Source organism: Anopheles funestus, chromosome 3RL, assembly GCF_943734845.2.
Source record: "Anopheles funestus chromosome 3RL, idAnoFuneDA-416_04, whole genome shotgun sequence".
In the NCBI taxonomy this organism is placed as follows: domain Eukaryota; kingdom Metazoa; phylum Arthropoda; class Insecta; order Diptera; family Culicidae; genus Anopheles; species Anopheles funestus.
In genome coordinates, this window is record NC_064599.1 from 45,217,128 (window position 1) to 45,242,051 (window position 24,924).

The 24,924-nt window shown below is 37.5% G+C and overlaps 3 protein-coding genes across 3 annotated transcripts in view; 1 reads left to right on the forward strand and 2 right to left on the reverse strand.

Moving 5' to 3' along the window:
• Nucleotides 1-24,924, reverse strand: part of LOC125769450 (ankyrin repeat and LEM domain-containing protein 1-like) — a 361,429-nt gene that overhangs the window by 265,425 nt on the left and 71,080 nt on the right.
• On the forward strand, nucleotides 19,770-22,302 carry LOC125768293 (putative nuclease HARBI1). The gene is made up of 3 exons (XM_049435723.1): nucleotides 19,770-20,350; nucleotides 20,432-20,509; nucleotides 21,283-22,302. Exons 1-3 carry the CDS (start codon nucleotides 19,982-19,984, stop codon nucleotides 22,102-22,104), a joined length of 1,269 nt encoding a protein of 422 aa, XP_049291680.1. The 5' UTR covers nucleotides 19,770-19,981; the 3' UTR covers nucleotides 22,105-22,302.
• On the reverse strand, nucleotides 20,604-22,859 carry LOC125768313 (uncharacterized). The gene is made up of 3 exons (XM_049435762.1): nucleotides 22,445-22,859; nucleotides 22,302-22,393; nucleotides 20,604-21,205 (listed from the first exon to the last, which is right to left on the reverse strand). Exons 1-3 carry the CDS (start codon nucleotides 22,527-22,529, stop codon nucleotides 20,912-20,914), a joined length of 471 nt encoding a protein of 156 aa, XP_049291719.1. The 5' UTR covers nucleotides 22,530-22,859; the 3' UTR covers nucleotides 20,604-20,911.

Below are 24,924 nucleotides of genomic sequence, written 5' to 3' on the forward strand. Positions count from 1 at the left end.
CAAATGGAAGGTTCTGCGTGCCCAATTTAGTACCAACAACGCCAAAGCCAAGCAAAGCTGTCGTTCTGGGGCTGGTAAGAATGATAAGAAATATAACTTGATAATACTTGAAATTAAACTTGAATGATAAAATAAAATGATACTTTTTAGGTGCACAACAAGTTTACAAACCAACTTGGTTCGGTTATGTACCGATGCTATTCCTCCGCGAAACGATGGATGTGGGCTTCACCAGAGACACGGTAAGAAGATAAAAAAAAACACATTACTTAAACTTTCTAAACATTTTTATTATACTTTTTGAAAATGCCTGCAACAGTTCTGTTCTATTTAACTGATTAATATAACAATTCATAATTCCAAATGCAGTTTCAACAACCTGTCGAGCTCTTGAATGACGATAATTGAAATTGCGTTTTAATGACCCTGCAATATTATACCCTCCATAAGGACGAATACAGTAATTTGTAAAGGCAAAAGCCTTATCAGCAACCTGATCAGCATGTACGGTACTTTAATCCCGTATGGAACGCGCAACTCTTTGGGTTCGGGTATATTAAGTTCATTATTTTCAAATAATGCGTGAATTCTAGAATTTCTGAATATACCCCCATCCGATATTCCGCCTTTACCTCCTACATCAACGTACATAAAGTTGTAGTTGGCATCTACAATTGCCATAAGATTTATACTAAAAAATCCTTTATAATTATAGTAGTCACTTCCTGAATCAATTGGTTTTGGTATTCTTATGTGTTTTCCGTCTAATGCTCCGAGAGCTCGGGGAAAGTTCCATTTCTGCTCAAACTGATTTGATACTTCTAACCATTCATCTGGTGTATTAGGCAACTGTAAAATAAAGAAAGCATTTTTAAATAAATATGTTAATAAAATTAATATTAATGAATCGTAATGATGCACATGTTTAAAAATATTGATTTTTTTTTAAATTTATGTATTACAGTTAATGATCACACCAACTACGAGCAAAAGTACAGAAGCCAGAACGCCAGAAGACCAGCAGATAGCTGAACCGGGACGGCCATCAACACCTGAGCCTGGTCCTTCTCGGCGATGTAATTTAATAGGACCAACTCAGACATCACCTATACCTGGCCCTTCTCGGCAAGCAACTTGCTTGCCTGATGTTCAGCCTTCCCTTCGTCAGGACAAGGCTACATCTACCACCGAAGACGGAAGACGATTAAGAGCCAACCGGCATGAAAAAATAGATCTAAAACTTCTAAAATGTTTAGAAAGTTTTGAAGAATCATTAAAGGGGCAAAAAGATAGGCATAAAATAGGCCCATTCATTGAGTTGCTGACCCAACGGATGCTCAAGAAACGGGATGAAGACCTATCTTTAATTGAAGATTGTATTTTAAGCTCCCTTAATCAGTTTCCCGATAAAGATTAGATTTTAGTGTCCTTTTGTTTGTTTTGTTAACCTTTGTATATTATTTTTTTTCTTTTGGTGTTGGGTATTTACTTATTAATTTACTTAATTATTTAATTATCTAATTACTTTTAGTTTACTTTTAGTTTTTACTTTAGTTTACTTAATTAATAATTTTATGTGAGTTTCATGTTATTATTTTTTATATGAACTTTAACCAAAAAGCAATAAAACCGAATTATTTTGAACTTGAATAGATATTTTTCTTTATACACCATCTCTCTTTATCATTTTACTTATTTGAAGATAATGATAAGGAGTTGATAGTACTAACTCTTCGTAAATAATTATTATATGTATAAACATTGTAAAATTATAAATCTTGGCATTTTGACATCTGACATAATTGATATGAACAACCCTGTATATGTCAGATCAAAAAATACAGATGTGTGATCGTCAACCGACGAAGCGGACGAAACTTTGTGCTTGGTGCTTTGTGCTTACGAAAGAAACTAATTTACAGTTCAGAAGTGGGATAGTATTTGCAAAAATGCCCTCCAAGGACGAAATGTTATGCATTCTACAAAATGCGAACATTCCTGTGTCTCCTACTGCTACGATACCCCAGATTCGTAGGTTGTATGAAGAAACGTGTTCAATTGTGTCAGTAGACAATAACGAACAGGAACAAAAGGAGTCTGTACTTGGAAATGAAACCGACGCCGTATCGGTGATGAGTAAAATGGCGACTAGCGAAAATGGTGGCAACATTGCGGCTGTAGTAAATGAAGCAGTTAGCGGAAAAAACAACGAAATTGGTACAACTGCAAATACGCAACTAAATAAAAAAATGCTACCATTATCCGAAGCTATTGTCCACGTGGAAGGCTTAGTGGAGAAATTCAGTGGTGATAAGGGAGAAGATGTATTTACGTGGATCGATCATCTCGAGCAAACATTTATGATGCTCGAAATATACGGAGTGCAGCGAATCATAATCACCCGTCGAATGTTGGAAGGAACCGCTGCCATGTTAGCCAAATCATCTGTGTACACCGAATACGATGAGTTGAAACACAAGCTTGTGACGAATTTTTCTTCTAAAATCCCGGCTGAAGAAGTTTATCGCCAACTTCGCAAAAGAAAGCTGTTAGTGAATGAATCCACATTGCGCTACATAATCGATATGGAGAGTATCGCCAAAAAAGGTGCCATTCCGGAGCAAGAATTAATCTCAATTATTCTGGACGGGATTGGAGATCCGATTAACGCCGCGGCCATTAGATTCGCAACGAAAAATATGGATGAGTTAAGAGCCGCTCTGCAACGATATGAATTTATTCGACCATCTAAAACGAACCGGGCAACAGAGACGTCAAACACCACTCGACCTGACTCCGCTGTAAAATGCTACAACTGTTCCCGTTACGGACATTTCCAGCAGGATTGTCGGCAGCCACGACGCCCACCAGGATCGTGTTTCTCGTGTCACGAGATGGGACATGCCTTCCGTGACTGTCCACGACGCATCCAGTCAACATCGGCTGCAATTCAAGAGGAAGGAGCGAATGAGGCCGTCGGATTTCAACACGTAGAACCTATTCAAGAGGTGAGTGTTGCATTCAAGATTTCCAATGTGTTTGAGACTCTATCCTCACGTGTGCTTTCTCTCTTTGATACTGGTAGCCCCAAGAGCTTTATCAATGAACAGCTTGTACCATCCTTAACTCATGTTCCCATTTTTTCGGGATATCATGGATTGGGTGACCGACCCCTAACATCATTAGGACAGGCAGAAGGAAAAATAAGTTTTCGTGATTCCAATGTTTATGTTCAAATTTAACTCGTGAACAATTTAACCTAGTAGCTTCGGGAATACATTCTAATTATCTAAAGGTACCGAATGAGCAAATCAAACAGTTTAAACATTCGATGACGATTAATGTTACAAACAATACGCCGATATACTGCAAACCGAGGCGGTTATCTTTTGCAGAAAGAAATCAAGTGCGAGACATAGTGCAAGACCTTTTACAAAAAGAAATTATTCGACCCAGTAATTCACCATATGCTTCTGCGCTTGTGTTAGTTCGTAAGAAGAGTGGTGAACTTCGTATGTGTATCGATTACCGCCCATTAAATAAAATTACGATACGTGACAACTTTCCCTTACCCTTAATTGACACCTGTCTTGAACACCTTGCAAATAAAACAGTTTTCACTCTCTTGGATTTGAAAAGTGGCTTTCATCAGGTTAATATGCACGAGGATTCTATTAAATATACTTCTTTCGTAACTCCGGATGGGCAGTATGAGTACGTCAAAATGCCCTTCGGTTTAAAAAATGCTCCTTCAGAGTTCCAACGGTTCATCAATTCAATTTTGAGTGAATATATACACAAAGGTAAACTTGTAGTTTACATAGATGACATAATTATAGCGTCTAAAAATATAGCAGAGCACATTGAGACAGTAAATAAAGTTTTGAGAACGATAAAGGAAAATGGCCTTGAATTACGGTTAGATAAATGTAAATTCGGTTATGATAATTTGGATTATCTTGGTTATCATGTGAATTCACATGGAATACAACCAAATAATCACCATATTAAAGCCTTTCAGAACTACCCGTGCCCAAAAACAGCAAAAGAAGTTCAACGTTGTTTAGGTCTTTTTTCATATTTCAGACGTTTTGTCCCTTCTTTTTCCAGTATAGCCAAACCATTAAGCAATTTGTTAAAAGAAAAGACGCCATTCTTATTCGATGATGCTTGTATCAAGGCATTTAATGAATTGAAATCGAAACTATTAAACGCCCCAGTGTTAGCCATATATGACCCTGAGAGAGAAACTGAGCTACACTGTGACGCTAGTTCGTTAGGCTTCGGATCGATTCTAATGCAAAAGCAGGACGATGGGAAATTCCATCCAGTAGCGTATTTCTCCAAAACTACTTCTCCAAGTGAAGCTAAACTACATAGTTATGAATTGGAGACATTATCGGTAATATATGCTCTTAAACGTTTCCACCCATACGTGCATGGAATTCATATAAAAATTGTCACCGATTGTAATTCACTAGTAGAAACCTTGAAGAATCGAAATTGTTCCGCGAAAATCGCTAGATGGTCGCTATTTTTGGAGGATTATGACTATACCATGCAATATCGACCTGGTAACGTTATGAGTCATGCTGATGCTCTAAGTCGAAATGGAATGACCTGTGCTGTAGATGACGTTGATATTGACATGCAGTTACAGATTGCTCAGTCACAAGATCCGGAAATTAAAAAACTCAAAGCTGAACTTGAATCCAATCCAATAGCTGGATATTTATTGATAAATGGCATTATGTATCGTCAGCCTTCTGACGAAAAACTGCAATTGATTGTTCCGAAAGGTATGATAACTAATGTTATACGTAATATTCACGAGAAGATTGGCCACCTAGGTAAAGATAAATGTTGCACTCAGTTAAGTAAGAACTACTGGTTCGCAGGTATGAAAAATCATGTTGAAAATTATATTAGAAATTGTCTTAAATGCATAATTTATTCTGCACCAGCTCGAAAAGACCAACGTAACTTGCACAGCATACCGAAAGTTCCAATTCCTTTTGATACCCTCCATATAGATCATTTAGGTCCGCTACCTTGCCTTCGATCAAAGAAGAAGTACATACTTGTAGTAATCGATTCATTCACGAAGTTTACAAAGCTTTTCCCGGCTACATCAACGGGCAGCAGAGAAGTCTGTAACGCATTAAAACAATATTTCGCTTTTTACAGTCGTCCCAGACGGTTAGTAAGCGATCGTGCCACATGTTTTACGTCTAATGAGTTTAAACGATTCCTCGCCGCTCACAATATTGTTCATGTGCTTAATGCAGTTGCTTCACCTCAAGCCAATGGGCAGGTGGAAAGAATAAATCGAGTTGTTAGACCTATCTTAAGCAAAATATCTGATCCTCACGATCATGCTGATTGGAGTTCAAAATTACAAATGGTGGAGTATGCGCTAAATAACTCCGTTCAATCATCAACAAGATACATGCCGTCAGTATTGTTGTTTGGTATCGAACAAAGAGGTTCTATTATTGATGAACTAACAGAGTTTCTTGATGAAAAGATTGAACATCCAAGAGATTTAGAAAAATACCGTTCTGATGCTTCTAACAACATAATACGTTCACAGCATACTAACCAGAACCAATTCAGCAAAAGACACCGTCCCGCAGTAGAATTTGAAGAGGAAGACTTAGTAGCCATTCACAACATAGATACAACACCAAATACCAATAAAAAGTTAAATGCGAAGTATAAAGGGGCTTATGTAATACATAAACGTCTCCCACACGATCGATACGTTGTTCGTGATGTTGATGGGTGTAAAATAAGTCAAATACCGTATGATGGTATTTTAGAATCTAATAAATTAAGATCATGGATTGCAGTGAACAACTAAGCCTTCTCAAAAATCGTATCGCAACACAAAAAGAAAAATTGAGGTCAATTTTTGTGGTCAGGAAAGGCCGAGTTATAAACATTGTAAAATTATAAATCTTGGCATTTTGACATCTGACATAATTGATATGAACAACCCTGTATATGGGGTCTATGATACCTTCCACTAGTTTTTTTATATGGACTTTGACGTTTGGCGGCTTATTTGCTGCATGTTTTCCATACAAACAGCTCAGCAAAATAAGCCTGCGTATTTCAGATTAGAAAATCTTTCTAATGTTAGTTTCGATCAGTTGCTCGACAAATGTCAAAACAAGGCATTTTTCTAGCAGGTCTGAAACAGGTTAGGCCATATTTGATTCGGCTGAATGTTGATTGAATTTGGATTACAAACAACAACGAAATTACATGAGTTTAATTATGTTCAGCTTTTTATGAAAAATAATACAAATTTTTACTTGTGCTATGCCTTTATTTCGAACTACATTTCGACGCTGTAATTCCTGTTTCGTCAAAACGCGGTTCTACAAAACTGCAGCCTAATGTAATTCTTTATGTCAAAATGCTAGGTCCTTGAGGAATCCTTGCATGATGATATTACCTGTCAACAATTTCCCGCTCAATTCTGCTCGATGTTTTGACAGATCCGGGCTAAAAATTTTAGCTTTCTAACTTAAGGTATCATAGACCCCTATGTCAGATAAAAAAATACAGATGTGTGATCGTCAACCGACGAAGCGGACGAAACTTTGTGCTTGGTGCTTTGTGTTTACGAAACAAACTAATTTACATATGATTGCTTAACAATAGCTATATCGACTAGCCTTAAAAAGATACGCAATAGAAATACGGGATGCACGTGAATTTCTAAGTGTATGAAAAGAGATGCTCTTCCAGTTTAGTGGGCAAATCAATTAAGGCGTATTGTGCAGTCGTGATGCTTCAGCTTCGTATCGAACAAAACCGGTAACAACTTTTGATATGGTTGAATTACATATTATACCACAAAAACGAATCGCAAAACAGACGTTATAGGCGCACCTCAAATTGATTTTGAATTTAAGATTCATTTGTTAATTTAAATTCTGTGTGATTCGTTTAGCGAAATTTTGATACAACCAACTATATTCTCCGTCTTTGAACATGGCTTTATCATTGTTTGCACAAAATTTACGGGTCGCATGAAAAGCTAGTTAAAGAAGGAAATTGATATGTTAGTTCGAGGTGTTAACATCAATTCTACCTTTACATAATCCTGGAGCACTTGAATCAAACATTCACACACTTCCGGTACAATGCTGCTTATTGTAGAAACACCAACCTAAAAGTATATGTGATATTTTAAACATGAAGGTAAAACGAAAAAGAAAAGACAAGCTACTATACGTTTCACCAGTAGCCAGAAAGCGGAGTGTAATTAACAACCTTTCCCTAGGTGTTATCGATAAACGCATGTTGGTATCTTCCCTCTTTATTTTATGGGATATTTTATCCAAAAGCCAATCGAAATCATCGTGGGTCATCCTTAAAAATTTAAGGACCGTATCGTCTGCTGCTTCGTCTGCCATGTCCGCAAGAAGGCGACTCCCATCTTCGTTTCGACGGTACAACATAGGACGTGTCCACCATCTACGATCCCGAAGGGTTTGTCGTAGGCGGTACATCGAAATTAATCTCAAAAAAGTTGCACTGTTTCCATACATTATAACACTGACTACACAGACGCAACAAACGATGTACGATTGACGATAGTTGGTGGGGAACTAATTTGTTTCCTGTGTATACTTGTTCAATCAAGTATCTGCTTTGGGTTTTATTTTCGCAGAATTCCGATACGAACATAATTGTTTACCGATACAACCATGTGTTTTGATGAAGAATCTCCAGAAAACCGATAATACAACAGTTTAGATCGGTTTAAGAAGAATATAATAACAAAAAGAATATCATTCTTAAGTGTTCAAACATTCTAAACACAAGCCATAAGAAAAACAAAATTTGGATTTCATTTATTAATTTTATTTTAAATGTGTAACCGAAAAATTTTGATTTAATTTGATCATGGAGAACTCAAGTCTTGGATCCGGTTTAGATTACTGCTCATCAGAGTTCGTCCTGCGTTCACACACGACCAGTTCGCGAACCACGCGAACTCTCAGAATTTCATTCATAAATTTGTATTTGAGCAATGTTCGTCGAACTGGCGAACTGTCAAGTTCGTGCCGTGTGAAAGGGCTCTAAAAATACTACAAAACAGGATGATAAATGGCATACGGTATGGAAAGCAGTTGGGCTTCCAGTAGCCATAATCAAAGCCAAATGGAAGGTTCTGCGTGCCCAATTTAGTACCAACAACGCCAAAGCCAAGCAAAGCTGTCGTTCTGGGGCTGGTAAGAATGATAAGAAATATAACTTGATAATACTTGAAATTAAACTTGAATGATAAAATAAAATGATACTTTTTAGGTGCACAACAAGTTTACAAACCAACTTGGTTCGGTTATGTACCGATGCTATTCCTCCGCGAAACGATGGATGTGGGCTTCACCAGAGACACGGTAAGAAGATAAAAAAAAACACATTACTTAAACTTTCTAAACATTTTTATTATACTTTTTGAAAATGCCTGCAACAGTTCTGTTCTATTTAACTGATTAATATAACAATTCATAATTCCAAATGCAGTTTCAACAACCTGTCGAGCTCTTGAATGACGATAATTGAAATTGCGTTTTAATGACCCTGCAATATTATACCCTCCATAAGGACGAATACAGTAATTTGTAAAGGCAAAAGCTTTATCAGCAACCAGCATGTACGGTACTTTAATCCCGTATGGAACGCGCAACTCTTTGGGTTCGGGTATATTAAGTTCATTATTTTCAAATAATGCGTGAATTCTAGAATTTCTGAATATACCCCCATCCGATATTCCGCCTTTACCTCCTACATCAACGTACATAAAGTTGTAGTTGGCATCTACAATTGCCATAAGATTTATACTAAAAAATCCTTTATAATTATAGTAGTCACTTCCTGAATCAATTGGTTTTGGTATTCTTATGTGTTTTCCGTCTAATGCTCCGAGAGCTCGGGGAAAGTTCCATTTCTGCTCAAACTGATTTGATACTTCTAACCATTCATCTGGTGTATTAGGCAACTGTAAAATAAAGAAAGCATTTTTAAATAAATATGTTAATAAAATTAATATTAATGAATCGTAATGATGCACATGTTTAAAAATATTGATTTTTTTTTAAATTTATGTATTACAGTTAATGATCACACCAACTACGAGCAAAAGTACAGAAGCCAGAACGCCAGAAGACCAGCAGATAGCTGAACCGGGACGGCCATCAACACCTGAGCCTGGTCCTTCTCGGCGATGTAATTTAATAGGACCAACTCAGACATCACCTATACCTGGCCCTTCTCGGCAAGCAACTTGCTTGCCTGATGTTCAGCCTTCCCTTCGTCAGGACAAGGCTACATCTACCACCGAAGACGGAAGACGATTAAGAGCCAACCGGCATGAAAAAATAGATCTAAAACTTCTAAAATGTTTAGAAAGTTTTGAAGAATCATTAAAGGGGCAAAAAGATAGGCATAAAATAGGCCCATTCATTGAGTTGCTGACCCAACGGATGCTCAAGAAACGGGATGAAGACCTATCTTTAATTGAAGATTGTATTTTAAGCTCCCTTAATCAGTTTCCCGATAAAGATTAGATTTTAGTGTCCTTTTGTTTGTTTTGTTAACCTTTGTATATTATTTTTTTTCTTTTGGTGTTGGGTATTTACTTATTAATTTACTTAATTATTTAATTATCTAATTACTTTTAGTTTACTTTTAGTTTTTACTTTAGTTTACTTAATTAATAATTTTATGTGAGTTTCATGTTATTATTTTTTATATGAACTTTAACCAAAAAGCAATAAAACCGAATTATTTTGAACTTGAATAGATATTTTTCTTTATACACCATCTCTCTTTATCATTTTACTTATTTGAAGATAATGATAAGGAGTTGATAGTACTAACTCTTCGTAAATAATTATTATATGTATAAACATTGTAAAATTATAAATCTTGGCATTTTGACATCTGACATAATTGATATGAACAACCCTGTATATGTCAGATCAAAAAATACAGATGTGTGATCGTCAACCGACGAAGCGGACGAAACTTTGTGCTTGGTGCTTTGTGCTTACGAAAGAAACTAATTTACAGTTCAGAAGTGGGATAGTATTTGCAAAAATGCCCTCCAAGGACGAAATGTTATGCATTCTACAAAATGCGAACATTCCTGTGTCTCCTACTGCTACGATACCCCAGATTCGTAGGTTGTATGAAGAAACGTGTTCAATTGTGTCAGTAGACAATAACGAACAGGAACAAAAGGAGTCTGTACTTGGAAATGAAACCGACGCCGTATCGGTGATGAGTAAAATGGCGACTAGCGAAAATGGTGGCAACATTGCGGCTGTAGTAAATGAAGCAGTTAGCGGAAAAAACAACGAAATTGGTACAACTGCAAATACGCAACTAAATAAAAAAATGCTACCATTATCCGAAGCTATTGTCCACGTGGAAGGCTTAGTGGAGAAATTCAGTGGTGATAAGGGAGAAGATGTATTTACGTGGATCGATCATCTCGAGCAAACATTTATGATGCTCGAAATATACGGAGTGCAGCGAATCATAATCACCCGTCGAATGTTGGAAGGAACCGCTGCCATGTTAGCCAAATCATCTGTGTACACCGAATACGATGAGTTGAAACACAAGCTTGTGACGAATTTTTCTTCTAAAATCCCGGCTGAAGAAGTTTATCGCCAACTTCGCAAAAGAAAGCTGTTAGTGAATGAATCCACATTGCGCTACATAATCGATATGGAGAGTATCGCCAAAAAAGGTGCCATTCCGGAGCAAGAATTAATCTCAATTATTCTGGACGGGATTGGAGATCCGATTAACGCCGCGGCCATTAGATTCGCAACGAAAAATATGGATGAGTTAAGAGCCGCTCTGCAACGATATGAATTTATTCGACCATCTAAAACGAACCGGGCAACAGAGACGTCAAACACCACTCGACCTGACTCCGCTGTAAAATGCTACAACTGTTCCCGTTACGGACATTTCCAGCAGGATTGTCGGCAGCCACGACGCCCACCAGGATCGTGTTTCTCGTGTCACGAGATGGGACATGCCTTCCGTGACTGTCCACGACGCATCCAGTCAACATCGGCTGCAATTCAAGAGGAAGGAGCGAATGAGGCCGTCGGATTTCAACACGTAGAACCTATTCAAGAGGTGAGTGTTGCATTCAAGATTTCCAATGTGTTTGAGACTCTATCCTCACGTGTGCTTTCTCTCTTTGATACTGGTAGCCCCAAGAGCTTTATCAATGAACAGCTTGTACCATCCTTAACTCATGTTCCCATTTTTTCGGGATATCATGGATTGGGTGACCGACCCCTAACATCATTAGGACAGGCAGAAGGAAAAATAAGTTTTCGTGATTCCAATGTTTATCATACGTTTATAATACTACCAAAATCACAAATGGCTTGGCCCATCATTATTGGAAGGGATTTATTGAAGAAACTGAATATTAATTTGCTTTATGTTTGTTATCGTTATTCTTTTGAGGATTTCATGAAATACAAGAAGCTAAATAAAAATGAACTAAAACCACAGGTGAGGGAGCGTCTTGGACTGTTGGGGATTTTGAAACGTGATTATGAGAAGGGTGTTCAATTGCAATCCATTAGACCAGTTGAATTGAAAACAAGTTTAGAGGCGGAAAGCATTTCCACGACATTTAACGAACTTTGTGCTATTGATATTAACCCAGAGGTTGAAAAATTAGACATTGGTTCAAATTTAACTCGTGAACAATTTAACCTAGTAGCTTCGGGAATACATTCTAATTATCTAAAGGTACCGAATGAGCAAATCAAACAGTTTAAACATTCGATGACGATTAATGTTACAAACAATACGCCGATATACTGCAAACCGAGGCGGTTATCTTTTGCAGAAAGAAATCAAGTGCGAGACATAGTGCAAGACCTTTTACAAAAAGAAATTATTCGACCCAGTAATTCACCATATGCTTCTGCGCTTGTGTTAGTTCGTAAGAAGAGTGGTGAACTTCGTATGTGTATCGATTACCGCCCATTAAATAAAATTACGATACGTGACAACTTTCCCTTACCCTTAATTGACACCTGTCTTGAACACCTTGCAAATAAAACAGTTTTCACTCTCTTGGATTTGAAAAGTGGCTTTCATCAGGTTAATATGCACGAGGATTCTATTAAATATACTTCTTTCGTAACTCCGGATGGGCAGTATGAGTACGTCAAAATGCCCTTCGGTTTAAAAAATGCTCCTTCAGAGTTCCAACGGTTCATCAATTCAATTTTGAGTGAATATATACACAAAGGTAAACTTGTAGTTTACATAGATGACATAATTATAGCGTCTAAAAATATAGCAGAGCACATTGAGACAGTAAATAAAGTTTTGAGAACGATAAAGGAAAATGGCCTTGAATTACGGTTAGATAAATGTAAATTCGGTTATGATAATTTGGATTATCTTGGTTATCATGTGAATTCACATGGAATACAACCAAATAATCACCATATTAAAGCCTTTCAGAACTACCCGTGCCCAAAAACAGCAAAAGAAGTTCAACGTTGTTTAGGTCTTTTTTCATATTTCAGACGTTTTGTCCCATCTTTTTCCAGTATAGCCAAACCATTAAGCAATTTGTTAAAAGAAAAGACGCCATTCTTATTCGATGATGCTTGTATCAAGGCATTTAATGAATTGAAATCGAAACTATTAAACGCCCCAGTGTTAGCCATATATGACCCTGAGAGAGAAACTGAGCTACACTGTGACGCTAGTTCGTTAGGCTTCGGATCGATTCTAATGCAAAAGCAGGACGATGGGAAATTCCATCCAGTAGCGTATTTCTCCAAAACTACTTCTCCAAGTGAAGCTAAACTACATAGTTATGAATTGGAGACATTATCGGTAATATATGCTCTTAAACGTTTCCACCCATACGTGCATGGAATTCATATAAAAATTGTCACCGATTGTAATTCACTAGTAGAAACCTTGAAGAATCGAAATTGTTCCGCGAAAATCGCTAGATGGTCGCTATTTTTGGAGGATTATGACTATACCATGCAATATCGACCTGGTAACGTTATGAGTCATGCTGATGCTCTAAGTCGAAATGGAATGACCTGTGCTGTAGATGACGTTGATATTGATATGCAGTTACAGATTGCTCAGTCACAAGATCCGGAAATTAAAAAACTCAAAGCTGAACTTGAATCCAATCCAATAGCTGGATATTTATTGATAAATGGCATTATGTATCGTCAGCCTTCTGACGAAAAACTGCAATTGATTGTTCCGAAAGGTATGATAACTAATGTTATACGTAATATTCACGAGAAGATTGGCCACCTAGGTAAAGATAAATGTTGCACTCAGTTAAGTAAGAACTACTGGTTCGCAGGTATGAAAAATCATGTTGAAAATTATATTAGAAATTGTCTTAAATGCATAATTTATTCTGCACCAGCTCGAAAAGACCAACGTAACTTGCACAGCATACCGAAAGTTCCAATTCCTTTTGATACCCTCCATATAGATCATTTAGGTCCGCTACCTTGCCTTCGATCAAAGAAGAAGTACATACTTGTAGTAATCGATTCATTCACGAAGTTTACAAAGCTTTTCCCGGCTACATCAACGGGCAGCAGAGAAGTCTGTAACGCATTAAAACAATATTTCGCTTTTTACAGTCGTCCCAGACGGTTAGTAAGCGATCGTGCCACATGTTTTACGTCTAATGAGTTTAAACGATTCCTCGCCGCTCACAATATTGTTCATGTGCTTAATGCAGTTGCTTCACCTCAAGCCAATGGGCAGGTGGAAAGAATAAATCGAGTTGTTAGACCTATCTTAAGCAAAATATCTGATCCTCACGATCATGCTGATTGGAGTTCAAAATTACAAATGGTGGAGTATGCGCTAAATAACTCCGTTCAATCATCAACAAGATACATGCCGTCAGTATTGTTGTTTGGTATCGAACAAAGAGGTTCTATTATTGATGAACTAACAGAGTTTCTTGATGAAAAGATTGAACATCCAAGAGATTTAGAAAAATACCGTTCTGATGCTTCTAACAACATAATACGTTCACAGCATACTAACCAGAACCAATTCAGCAAAAGACACCGTCCCGCAGTAGAATTTGAAGAGGAAGACTTAGTAGCCATTCACAACATAGATACAACACCAAATACCAATAAAAAGTTAAATGCGAAGTATAAAGGGGCTTATGTAATACATAAACGTCTCCCACACGATCGATACGTTGTTCGTGATGTTGATGGGTGTAAAATAAGTCAAATACCGTATGATGGTATTTTAGAATCTAATAAATTAAGATCATGGATTGCAGTGAACAACTAAGCCTTCTCAAAAATCGTATCGCAACACAAAAAGAAAAATTGAGGTCAATTTTTGTGGTCAGGAAAGGCCGAGTTATAAACATTGTAAAATTATAAATCTTGGCATTTTGACATCTGACATAATTGATATGAACAACCCTGTATATGGGGTCTATGATACCTTCCACTAGTTTTTTTATATGGACTTTGACGTTTGGCGGCTTATTTGCTGCATGTTTTCCATACAAACAGCTCAGCAAAATAAGCCTGCGTATTTCAGATTAGAAAATCTTTCTAATGTTAGTTTCGATCAGTTGCTCGACAAATGTCAAAACAAGGCATTTTTCTAGCAGGTCTGAAACAGGTTAGGCCATATTTGATTCGGCTGAATGTTGATTGAATTTGGATTACAAACAACAACGAAATTACATGAGTTTAATTATGTTCAGCTTTTTATGAAAAATAATACAAATTTTTACTTGTGCTATGCCTTTATTTCGAACTACATTTCGACGCTGTAATTCCTGTTTCGTCAAAACGCGGTTCTACAAAACTGCAGCCTAATGTAATTCTTTATGTCAAAATGCTAGGTCCTTGAGGAATCCTTGCATGATGATATTACCTGTCAACAATTTCCCGCTCAATTCTGCTCGATGTTTTGACAGATCCGGGCTAAAAATTTTAGCTTTCTAACTTAAGGTATCATAGACCCCTATGTCAGATAAAAAAATACAGATGTGTGATCGTCAACCGACGAAGCGGACGAAACTTTGTGCTTGGTGCTTTGTGTTTACGAAACAAACTAATTTACATATGATTGCTTAACAATAGCTATATCGACTAGCCTTAAAAAGATACGCAATAGAAATACGGGATGCACGTGAATTTCTAAGTGTATGAAAAGAGATGCTCTTCCAGTTTAGTGGGCAAATCAATTAAGGCGTATTGTGCAGTCGTGATGCTTCAGCTTCGTATCGAACAAAACCGGTAACAACTTTTGATATGGTTGAATTACATATTATACCACAAAAACGAATCGCAAAACAGACGTTATAGGCGCACCTCAAATTGATTTTGAATTTAAGATTCATTTGTTAATTTAAATTCTGTGTGATTCGTTTAGCGAAATTTTGATACAACCAACTATATTCTCCGTCTTTGAACATGGCTTTATCATTGTTTGCACAAAATTTACGGGTCGCATGAAAAGCTAGTTAAAGAAGGAAATTGATATGTTAGTTCGAGGTGTTAACATCAATTCTACCTTTACATAATCCTGGAGCACTTGAATCAAACATTCACACACTTCCGGTACAATGCTGCTTATTGTAGAAACACCAACCTAAAAGTATATGTGATATTTTAAACATGAAGGTAAAACGAAAAAGAAAAGACAAGCTACTATACGTTTCACCAGTAGCCAGAAAGCGGAGTGTAATTAACAACCTTTCCCTAGGTGTTATCGATAAACGCATGTTGGTATCTTCCCTCTTTATTTTATGGGATATTTTATCCAAAAGCCAATCGAAATCATCGTGGGTCATCCTTAAAAATTTAAGGACCGTATCGTCTGCTGCTTCGTCTGCCATGTCCGCAAGAAGGCGACTCCCATCTTCGTTTCGACGGTACAACATAGGACGTGTCCACCATCTACGATCCCGAAGGGTTTGTCGTAGGCGGTACATCGAAATTAATCTCAAAAAAGTTGCACTGTTTCCATACATTATAACACTGACTACACAGACGCAACAAACGATGTACGATTGACGATAGTTGGTGGGGAACTAATTTGTTTCCTGTGTATACTTGTTCAATCAAGTATCTGCTTTGGGTTTTATTTTCGCAGAATTCCGATACGAACATAATTGTTTACCGATACAACCATGTGTTTTGATGAAGAATCTCCAGAAAACCGATAATACAACAGTTTAGATCGGTTTAAGAAGAATATAATAACAAAAAGAATATCATTCTTAAGTGTTCAAACATTCTAAACACAAGCCATAAGAAAAACAAAATTTGGATTTCATTTATTAATTTTATTTTAAATGTGTAACCGAAAAATTTTGATTTAATTTGATCATGGAGAACTCAAGTCTTGGATCCGGTTTAGATTACTGCTCATCAGAGTTCGTCCTGCGTTCACACACGACCAGTTCGCGAACCACGCGAACTCTCAGAATTTCATTCATAAATTTGTATTTGAGCAATGTTCGTCGAACTGGCGAACTGTCAAGTTCGTGCCGTGTGAAAGGGCTCTCAAGTTTCAACAACTGTCGTATTGTGAGTGCCGGTGGCACTCGGTGGGCACTCAGAGAAAAGGTTATAAAAGGAAAAACAAATAAAAAAAATCCCTCTTCTTCGCTTAAAAATCCCGCCAATCGTACGGTAACTATTAGAAAGAAAATTCAGCATCCGAATTCCGCAAGTTTGTTCACGTATTTAAAAAAATGAAAACAGTTGGAAACCTTCACCAAACCAGATGAGTTGTGGCTACAATCGCCAAAACATACAAAAACAAGTGCCAGATTTACCCTTAGACATAATGCGTTCTTTTTAAAAACAACGACTACTTATGAGGATACGATATTTGAATTTAAATCGAGTTTCTGAAAATACGATGAAGCCAAAACGAAAACAACCACACCCACACATCTTTTCCACAAATACAAGATTCTACATGGTTGGAAGACTTTGCTTTTTTAATAGATTTGACAGGACATATGAACATCTTGAATATTCAACACCAAGGAAAATTGCAATTTATAAATGAAATGCGTTGGGGCATGAAATGAAAGTTGGGGCGGCCCGGTGGTGCATGTGATAAACGGCGCCAGTCCACACGGCCGGACCGGGTTCAAATCCCATCCGGACCGTCCCCCCGTAGCAAGGACTGACTATCCGGCTACGTGGTAAAATAAGTCTAGTAAGCCAGAAATGGCCGGCGTGACCTGTAAGGTCGTTAAGCCAAGAAGAAGAAGAAGAAGAAGAAATGAAATGCGTGACAAAATTAAAGCTTTCGAAGCAAAACTGAAGCTGTGGCGCAAACAAGTTTCGGGTAAAAATTTAGTGCATTTTCCTTATTAAAAAGAAATCCTCCTAAAGGTTTGCTAAGATTTGTTAAAATAATAGTTAATTTAAAAGAAGAATTCGAGAAACGATTTGCGATCTTCTTGAATGATAAAACATTATTGAATTTAAATATTTTTGCTTCACCTTATCATATAAATGCTGAAAAGATAGTCGAAAACCTACAAATTTAGATAATTGATTTGCAAAATAACGGTGATCTTTCCCATGCGTTTGATCGTGTGTTTAGCTTTTTGTTTAGCAACATGCTCGCGATGGGCTTCAATCCGAGGCTGGTGGGACTCTTGAGAACGATTGGTGAGCAGTCCTCCTCCCGTATCCTGATCAACGGAAATCTCTCCTATTCCTTCCCAATCCTCAGATCCGTTCGACAAGGGGATCCTCTATCCATGCACCTCTTTATCCTCTATCTTCAACCCCTTATCACAAGATTAGAAAGCATATGTTCTGACCAGGACGATCTGGTCAACGCATATGCTGACGACATCTCTGTGATAACAACCTGTTCCAACAAATCCAGCGTGTGCGAGAACTCTTTGAGGCGTTTGGCAGTGTCTCCGGTGCTCGCCTGAACGTCGACAAAACGTTAGCCATCGACGTTGGACGTGTCAACCCAGCTCGCGAATGGAATGTACCATGGCTAAGAACCGAGGAGAGACTACGGTTGCTTGGAATATTATTTTCCAACAACATACGACAAGCCATGTGCCAAAATTGGAACGTACAGATAGCGAAATTCGGACAGCTGGTGAGACTGCACAGGATCAGGTGTCTCAATTTGGAGCAGCGGGTCATTCTTCTGAATACGTTTCTGCTCCCGAAACTGTGGTACGTTGCTTCGGTGTGTGCCCCGAGGGTTTTCGACCTAAGAAGAGCTACAACTTTGATCGGGTACCTGCTGTACTACAGAAGCGGAGGTATACGCGTTAGTCTGGAGCTACCTCAAACAAAATGTATGGCGCTCCTGACAAACTGGTACGTGAAAGAGAGGGAGTGTTTGGAAGTTGGTTTCCAGCATATGGCTAGTGCTGGAAACCCACCGAACCTCTCGGGCATCCCGACAATGTACCCATGTTTAAGAGCAGTGATTCCGGAGATGGCGTATATTCCGCTAGTTCCGTGTGAACCATGCTCCACAAAAAAGATCATACACAAACAGATCCAGAGATTCGCAGACGCCAAAATCGTGAGGACAACACCTTAAGTTGACTGGAAAAACGTCTGAAGGAACATCCAAAATAAACTGCTGAACTCACTACAACGTTCCACTTTTTACCTATTGGTAAATGGAAAGGTTCTCCATGAGGAGCTTTATAACAGGTGGAACCCAACTTACGCGAACACTTGCGAAACATGCAACGCTCTGGACAGTCTCGAACACAAATTCGCGATGTATCGAAGAGTAAATGGATTCGGGACAAGTCTCCTCCAAGAAATAAATCGTCATGTTCCTGAACTCGTCCTTCAATGTGCTGCGCTTTCCTGCTCTGGGAAATATAAGAGCCAGTAAACGCGTGACTGCGTGCAAACTGTTTGCAAATTATATCATCCACATCATAAACAATAATGATGATGCGATTGATATAAACGTCCTTGATGTAACTTTGTGCAATCCGTAAATGTACATATGTTACGTATGTATGTATACACATGATCTGTTCAAAACGTTTCCTTTATTTCCTTAATGTTTCAATGTTTATTCATTTTAAAATAAGTATGCTAAAAAAAGTTTTATAAAAAAATCTCAAATATCTCATTAGATGTAATATAATGTTTATCTTTCGTATCGTTTTGTAATCGCGGAAATTTGAATTGTTGCAACTGAGCCAAAAATTGAATTGATCTCATGAAATGAAATAAAACTCGTCATTAGTTATTTCCAACTTTAGTTAGTTGTTTCCAGTATAAAAGAAATTGATGGATTGGACCCGAATCTTTTGAAATGTTGCAGGAACATTGACTGCCAAATCGTAAGAACCAACTGTTATTGGGGTCTATGATACCTTAAGTTAGAAAGCTAAAATTTTTAGCCCGGATCTGTCAAAACATCGAGCAGAATCGAGCGGGAAATTGTTAACAGGTAATCACATCGATTTTCATACACAAACGGAAATGTCTTAAGTCAAGTGAGCCAAGACAAACGGAAAATAGATTTGTATTATGAAACCATTCTTGTGACAAGACAAGATTCGTCAAATTTTTTCTTTCGTTAAAGCTGTATCAAAGCAACCATGGATGTGTGAAACTGTTCAAAACAAAAAACCGTTAACAACTCCCATTACTGTTAGCTTGAGAAAAGATTGTGTATTAAATAATTGATTAGGCGCGTCTACACGATGCCAATCTTTGCTCGCCAATCTTACACATACAGTCATAGGAGCCTGTAACAAAAAGATTGGTAGGTGTTTTCGCGTTTTCACGATACCAATCTTTTTAACAGGTTTGATTTATTCGGTGCAAGGTGCTTTTGTGTGTTGACGGAGTGCTGTTAAGTGCAATAAAAAGCAGTGTAGTGTTTTCACCAGAATTTAAACATGTATCATAGAAATATGATGTTAGCTAGAAGTTTACTAGTGGTATCAAATGGTATAAGGTTATTTGCGGCAGCGCGTCGACAACGGGGTTCTCGTGATTTTTGGATGCAAACATTGTTTGAACATCGCAGAAATACTACCGGTGACCTTTTGGAAGATATGAGAAATGAAGGAGTTCGAGATACTCTAAAGAATTTCGTGCGGCTCAACAGAGATGATTTCGATCATCTGCTGCACCTTGTGAGGAATCGTATCGCAAAGAAGGATACAACCATGCGTAAAGCGATTTCTCCTCTGGAGAGACTATGTATAACAATGCGATTCCTTGCAACGGGCGATTCATACGAATCGTTATCCGTCCTATTCCGAGTAAGAATTTGATGCATTTTTCAAACACCTAATTTAAGATATGTTTTTACTGTTCACACAAATACCCTTGTTTACATGCAGGTCTCAAAATCTAGTATTTCAAAAATTATTCCGGAAGTATGTGATGCCATCAAAGATGCTCTTCATGATTATGTAAAGGTAAGATTTTTTTTATTACCACTATCTACGTATTCAGTCTATGTTAAGTTAAACGATAACATTAAACACATCAGTTTTACGCATTTTTCTATAACTATAACTGGACATAGCCTCATAGCTCGTTAAGCCATGAAACAAGAAGTCCTTTTTAAATATAAATAATCATTTGATAATTCATGTTTGGTCATTCATTTGGTTTATTCCTCATGTTGCCCTGTTACAACCTGGTGCATCGCCTCATTACAGAGTTTTATTAACTCCTCCTGCCGAGCCACAGGTAATTGGTTCAGCGTTTCTGTGACGAGGTTGCCAAAAGCAACGTTCCTGCTGTTTTGAACGCTCAAACTATCTATAATTGTCTCCAAGCTGTGTCCTATGGCCGTAAACATTTGATCAAATTTTTCATCGAATTTTTTTTTTCTTTTGACGACCAGTTTCGCATGTGTGTACAGCGGATGATGTAGAAGGATGTTGTTCTGGTTCGACAATTACGGTTTCATCATTCAAACCTAGATCTTCATTTTGTACAGTACCGCATGGCATGGTTGAAGGCTGGATTTGTTCCTCAATAGTTGAGGATAGCTGTGGTACTTCATCCACAGTGGATAAACAAGGAGGAGGTGTATAAGGAGGCTGGTCATGTTCGTTATTTGTGGTATCGCTTTGCTCATTCGTTTGCTTTTGGGATGTTTTGTTCTGAAAATTAAAACAAAATAATTTACTTATTATACTAGCATTAAAAATATTAATAATAATTATGGCATTTTTTTTAGCTGCCATCTACGAATACCGAGTGGAAGGAGGTAGCTACAGAATTTGAGAGGAAGTGGAATTTTCCTCACGTCATCGGAGCTATTGACGGAAAGCATGTCAGCATAATTGCTCCTAAGAATAGCGGAGCAGAATATTATAATTATAAAAATTTTTACAGTATAGTTTTATTAGGTATTGTAGACGCCAATTATAATTTTATGTATGCTGATGTCGGATGTCAGGGAAGAATTTCAGATGGTGGTGTATTAGCTAACAGCTCCATTTTTGGCGAACTAGAGAACAATAATATGAATATTCCAGAACCCGAAGTATTATCAAGGCAACATACAAACAATACACGGGTACCCTACGTGTTTTTAGGCGATAAGGCCTTTGCTCTCAAGCATTATATGCTAACCCCTTTCGGGGGTGTTCCTGTCAGAAATTCACCACAAAGAATTTATAACTACCGCCTTAGTAGAGCTAGAAGAACTGTGGAAAATGCTTTTGGTATTTTAAGCAATGTTTACAGAGTACTTCGTAAACCTATGTTACTCGAACCAACAGTCGCAGAAAAGGTGGTGTTGGCAACGGTCTACCTGCATAATTTTTCCCGTAAAAGGAATTCAAGCCAATTATACACACCAGTGGGATCCATCGATCAAGAAATTCAGGGAGACACCGTCAATGGTTCCTGGCGCATAGACCCACCCACCTCGTCGATGTTACCTCTGGCTGGAATACCACGGCGATCAGCAGCACAAATACAGCAAGTGCGCTTGTATCTTGCGCATGAATTTATCACAAACTACGCAATAGCAAATCAGTACCGAAACCAATAAAACAATACTTGTCTATAAAAAAAGTTGTCTAGAAAACATTATTTTGTACACATTTTGTACATGTACAGTGGAAGCATTAGCAGTTAATAGTTAACTAAGCAGATTCCGGACCAATAACACTTACTATACTACTAGATTATCCGGACCAAGACTAATATTATGTTTCACTGAACACAAATATATTATTGATAACTTACTGTGGACTGGGTTTTCCGAGGTTTCACCGTATTCCCTATGAATCCCAGGCTTTCATACGCAAACCAGGATGAGCGGTATACATCAGAGCGTCCTGCAATAATTTTTTTTAATTATTTGGAACATAACTGGTTGTCGTACATACCTGAACCCGTTATCATCGATTGGTTAATTTTAGCCTTCTCTTTTCGATAGTAAGCACACAAGGAACTCCATTTCTTTCGACACATTTCCACAGGTTGTCCCAAATCCTGGGAAATTTTTTTCCATGCATCCTCTTTCAAATTACTGTCCAAATATTTTTTGGACGTTACTAACCACAAGACTCCATGTTCTTTTACGAGTTCGATCAATTTCAACGATGAAGCTTGATCTTTTATATCCTAAAGAAACATAATAAAATCATAAGTTATTTATGAACCGAAGCTATGTTTTGCAATATAATTAGAAAAACACATAAATCATTGGTTGTAGTGTGAAAATTCTTGGGTCAGTAACAACAAACACGAGAATACACATAACCAACCAAAAAAAAATGCGCATAATGCACACCGTGAATGGTTTAGACTTTAATCACAAAATAGTCTTCAAACATGTCCCCTCAAACTTGCCCCCTAGTAGGTGACCTGCGGACCGTTGAAATATTAAGTGGGAAGTACGGAACCAGGACAGGAGTATCCTGAGTGAGAAAGATACAGGATTGGTACATTGCACTGACGGTATATAAAGCGGAGGTTTACCGCAATTATTGTTCTTGTGTGGGGACTTCTCTCCTTGTAGTATAACAGTACGTAATACCCCGTCGTGTGGCGAACGAGAAAATAAAAGTAGGAAAAGAAGAACTCGCCCATTCTTCACTTCTATTCCTAAAACTGGGAACCCAAATTTAAAAATTCCGCCCGCCTTGTGAAGATAAACGATATATACACAAACCATACTTACATTTAAAACGTATTTTTTTGTAGATTCCATTTTTCTTCACAACAACGTTAAATACACACCGTCTTCCGGAGGATGATTCCTTTCTTCTCACATTTGAGATCTGACATCTGACAAGATATGTAATTTTCATCAAAGTAACCGGGTAAAGATTACAAGCGAAAGATTCGAAGCATCCACCAAAGTTGGTTAATCTTTTCAGGCGAAAAAGATTGCACAACTCTGCTCGAATGCACCAATACATACAAAAAAGATTCGCCGAATGTGAAAAATCGAGCAGGAATCGTATCGTGTAGACGCGCCTATTAAAACATTAAAATGTTTTTCTCCTGCTACGTAAGTGATACAACGGACGATCTGGCATAACAAATACGATCCCTTTAAAGTATTTCTGATCCTTTGCCATTTATCATGCGAGCGCATGTTAAGTATGCGAAATATTTGTGCAACAAATATTTAACATGTTCAATGCCGTGTTTTTTTCTATCTCCATGGTGTTTGCCAAGTGTTTGAGAATTGTGGAAGAAGCTTCACAGTACAAATGGATATGCGAGGCTTTTTGTTGTTCCTAAACATATGCCATATTATGAACGAAAACATGAAAAATTATTCATAAATTAATGTTTTTACAAAAACATTTGCTTATTCCAATAGTTTACGTACTAAAATGCAACAAAAATATGCCACGCGCTCCGAAATTGGCACCTTTCCGTGAGAAAAAGCTGACGGAAAGTTGTTTGAGAGTTTCGGGTTTCCGTTTGTGTATAAGGATGCAAATCTAGCCTGCTTGTTTGTAAACTTTCGTTTCGTTAAATTTGATTTTTCCAACAGATCACAAACTTGATTGTTATAATACAAATCTTACGTTTTTGACAACTTGTCTTTACAATTTGTGTATGATAATTGAGGCTAATATCATCATACAAGGATTCCTCAAGGACCTAGCATTTTGACATAAAGAATTACATTCGGCTGTAGTTTTGTAGAACCGCGTTTTGACGAAACAGGAATTACAGCGTCGAAATGTTGTTCGAAATAAAGGCATAGCACAAGTAAAAATTTGTATTATTTTTCATAAAAAGCTGAACATAATTAAACTCATGTAATTTCATTGTTGTTTTAAATCCAAATTCAATCAACATTCAGCCGAATCAAATATGGCCTAACCTGTTTCAGACCTGCTAGAAAAACGCCTTGTTTTGACATTTGTCGAGCAGCTGATCGAAACTAACATTAGAAAAATTTTCTAATCTGAAATACGCATGCTTATTTTGCTGAGCGGTTTGTATGGAAAACATGCAGCAAATAAGCCGCCAAACGTCAAAGTCCATATAAAAAAACTAGTGGAAGGTATCATAGACCCCATTGGTTGAGAAAAGAAAACCAAGCTGATTTGTTTTATGTTTATTTTAACGGCAAAATTTTTCAAAATAATCAGATCAGATTCAAAATAATGTAGATATTGTTGTAAAATTTTCTTTACATGCATTTGTTTCCAGCTAACGTTGAATCACAGTCCAGTTGCTATAGGTCGCAATCAACAAGAATTAACCATTTGCAGCTACGTTTGAATCGGTTGCTGCTACATTTGAATTCTTTGCTGCCTCAATCGTATCAAAAACCCATGGTAATGTGGTTACAAAGGATGCAAAAGAAGCTGCAAACGATTCAGCAGTGAGAGCAAAA

Excerpts from the sequence above, each read along its gene's own strand:
- LOC125768293 (XM_049435723.1), top strand. The coding sequence starts at position 19,982 with ATGTATCATAGAAATATGATGTTAGCTAGAAGTTTACTAGTGGTATCA. Across the intron at positions 20,351-20,431 it reads CGTTATCCGTCCTATTCCGA|GTCTCAAAATCTAGTATTTC; the intron begins GTAAGAATTTGA and ends GTTTACATGCAG. Across the intron at positions 20,510-21,282 it reads CTCTTCATGATTATGTAAAG|CTGCCATCTACGAATACCGA; the intron begins GTAAGATTTTTT and ends CATTTTTTTTAG.
- LOC125768313 (XM_049435762.1), bottom strand. The coding sequence starts at position 22,529 with ATGTGTCGAAAGAAATGGAGTTCCTTGTGTGCTTACTATCGAAAAGAG. Across the intron at positions 22,394-22,444 it reads ATCGATGATAACGGGTTCAG|GACGCTCTGATGTATACCGC; the intron begins GTATGTACGACA and ends AAATTATTGCAG. Across the intron at positions 21,206-22,301 it reads CTCGGAAAACCCAGTCCACA|AACAAAACATCCCAAAAGCA; the intron begins GTAAGTTATCAA and ends TTTAATTTTCAG.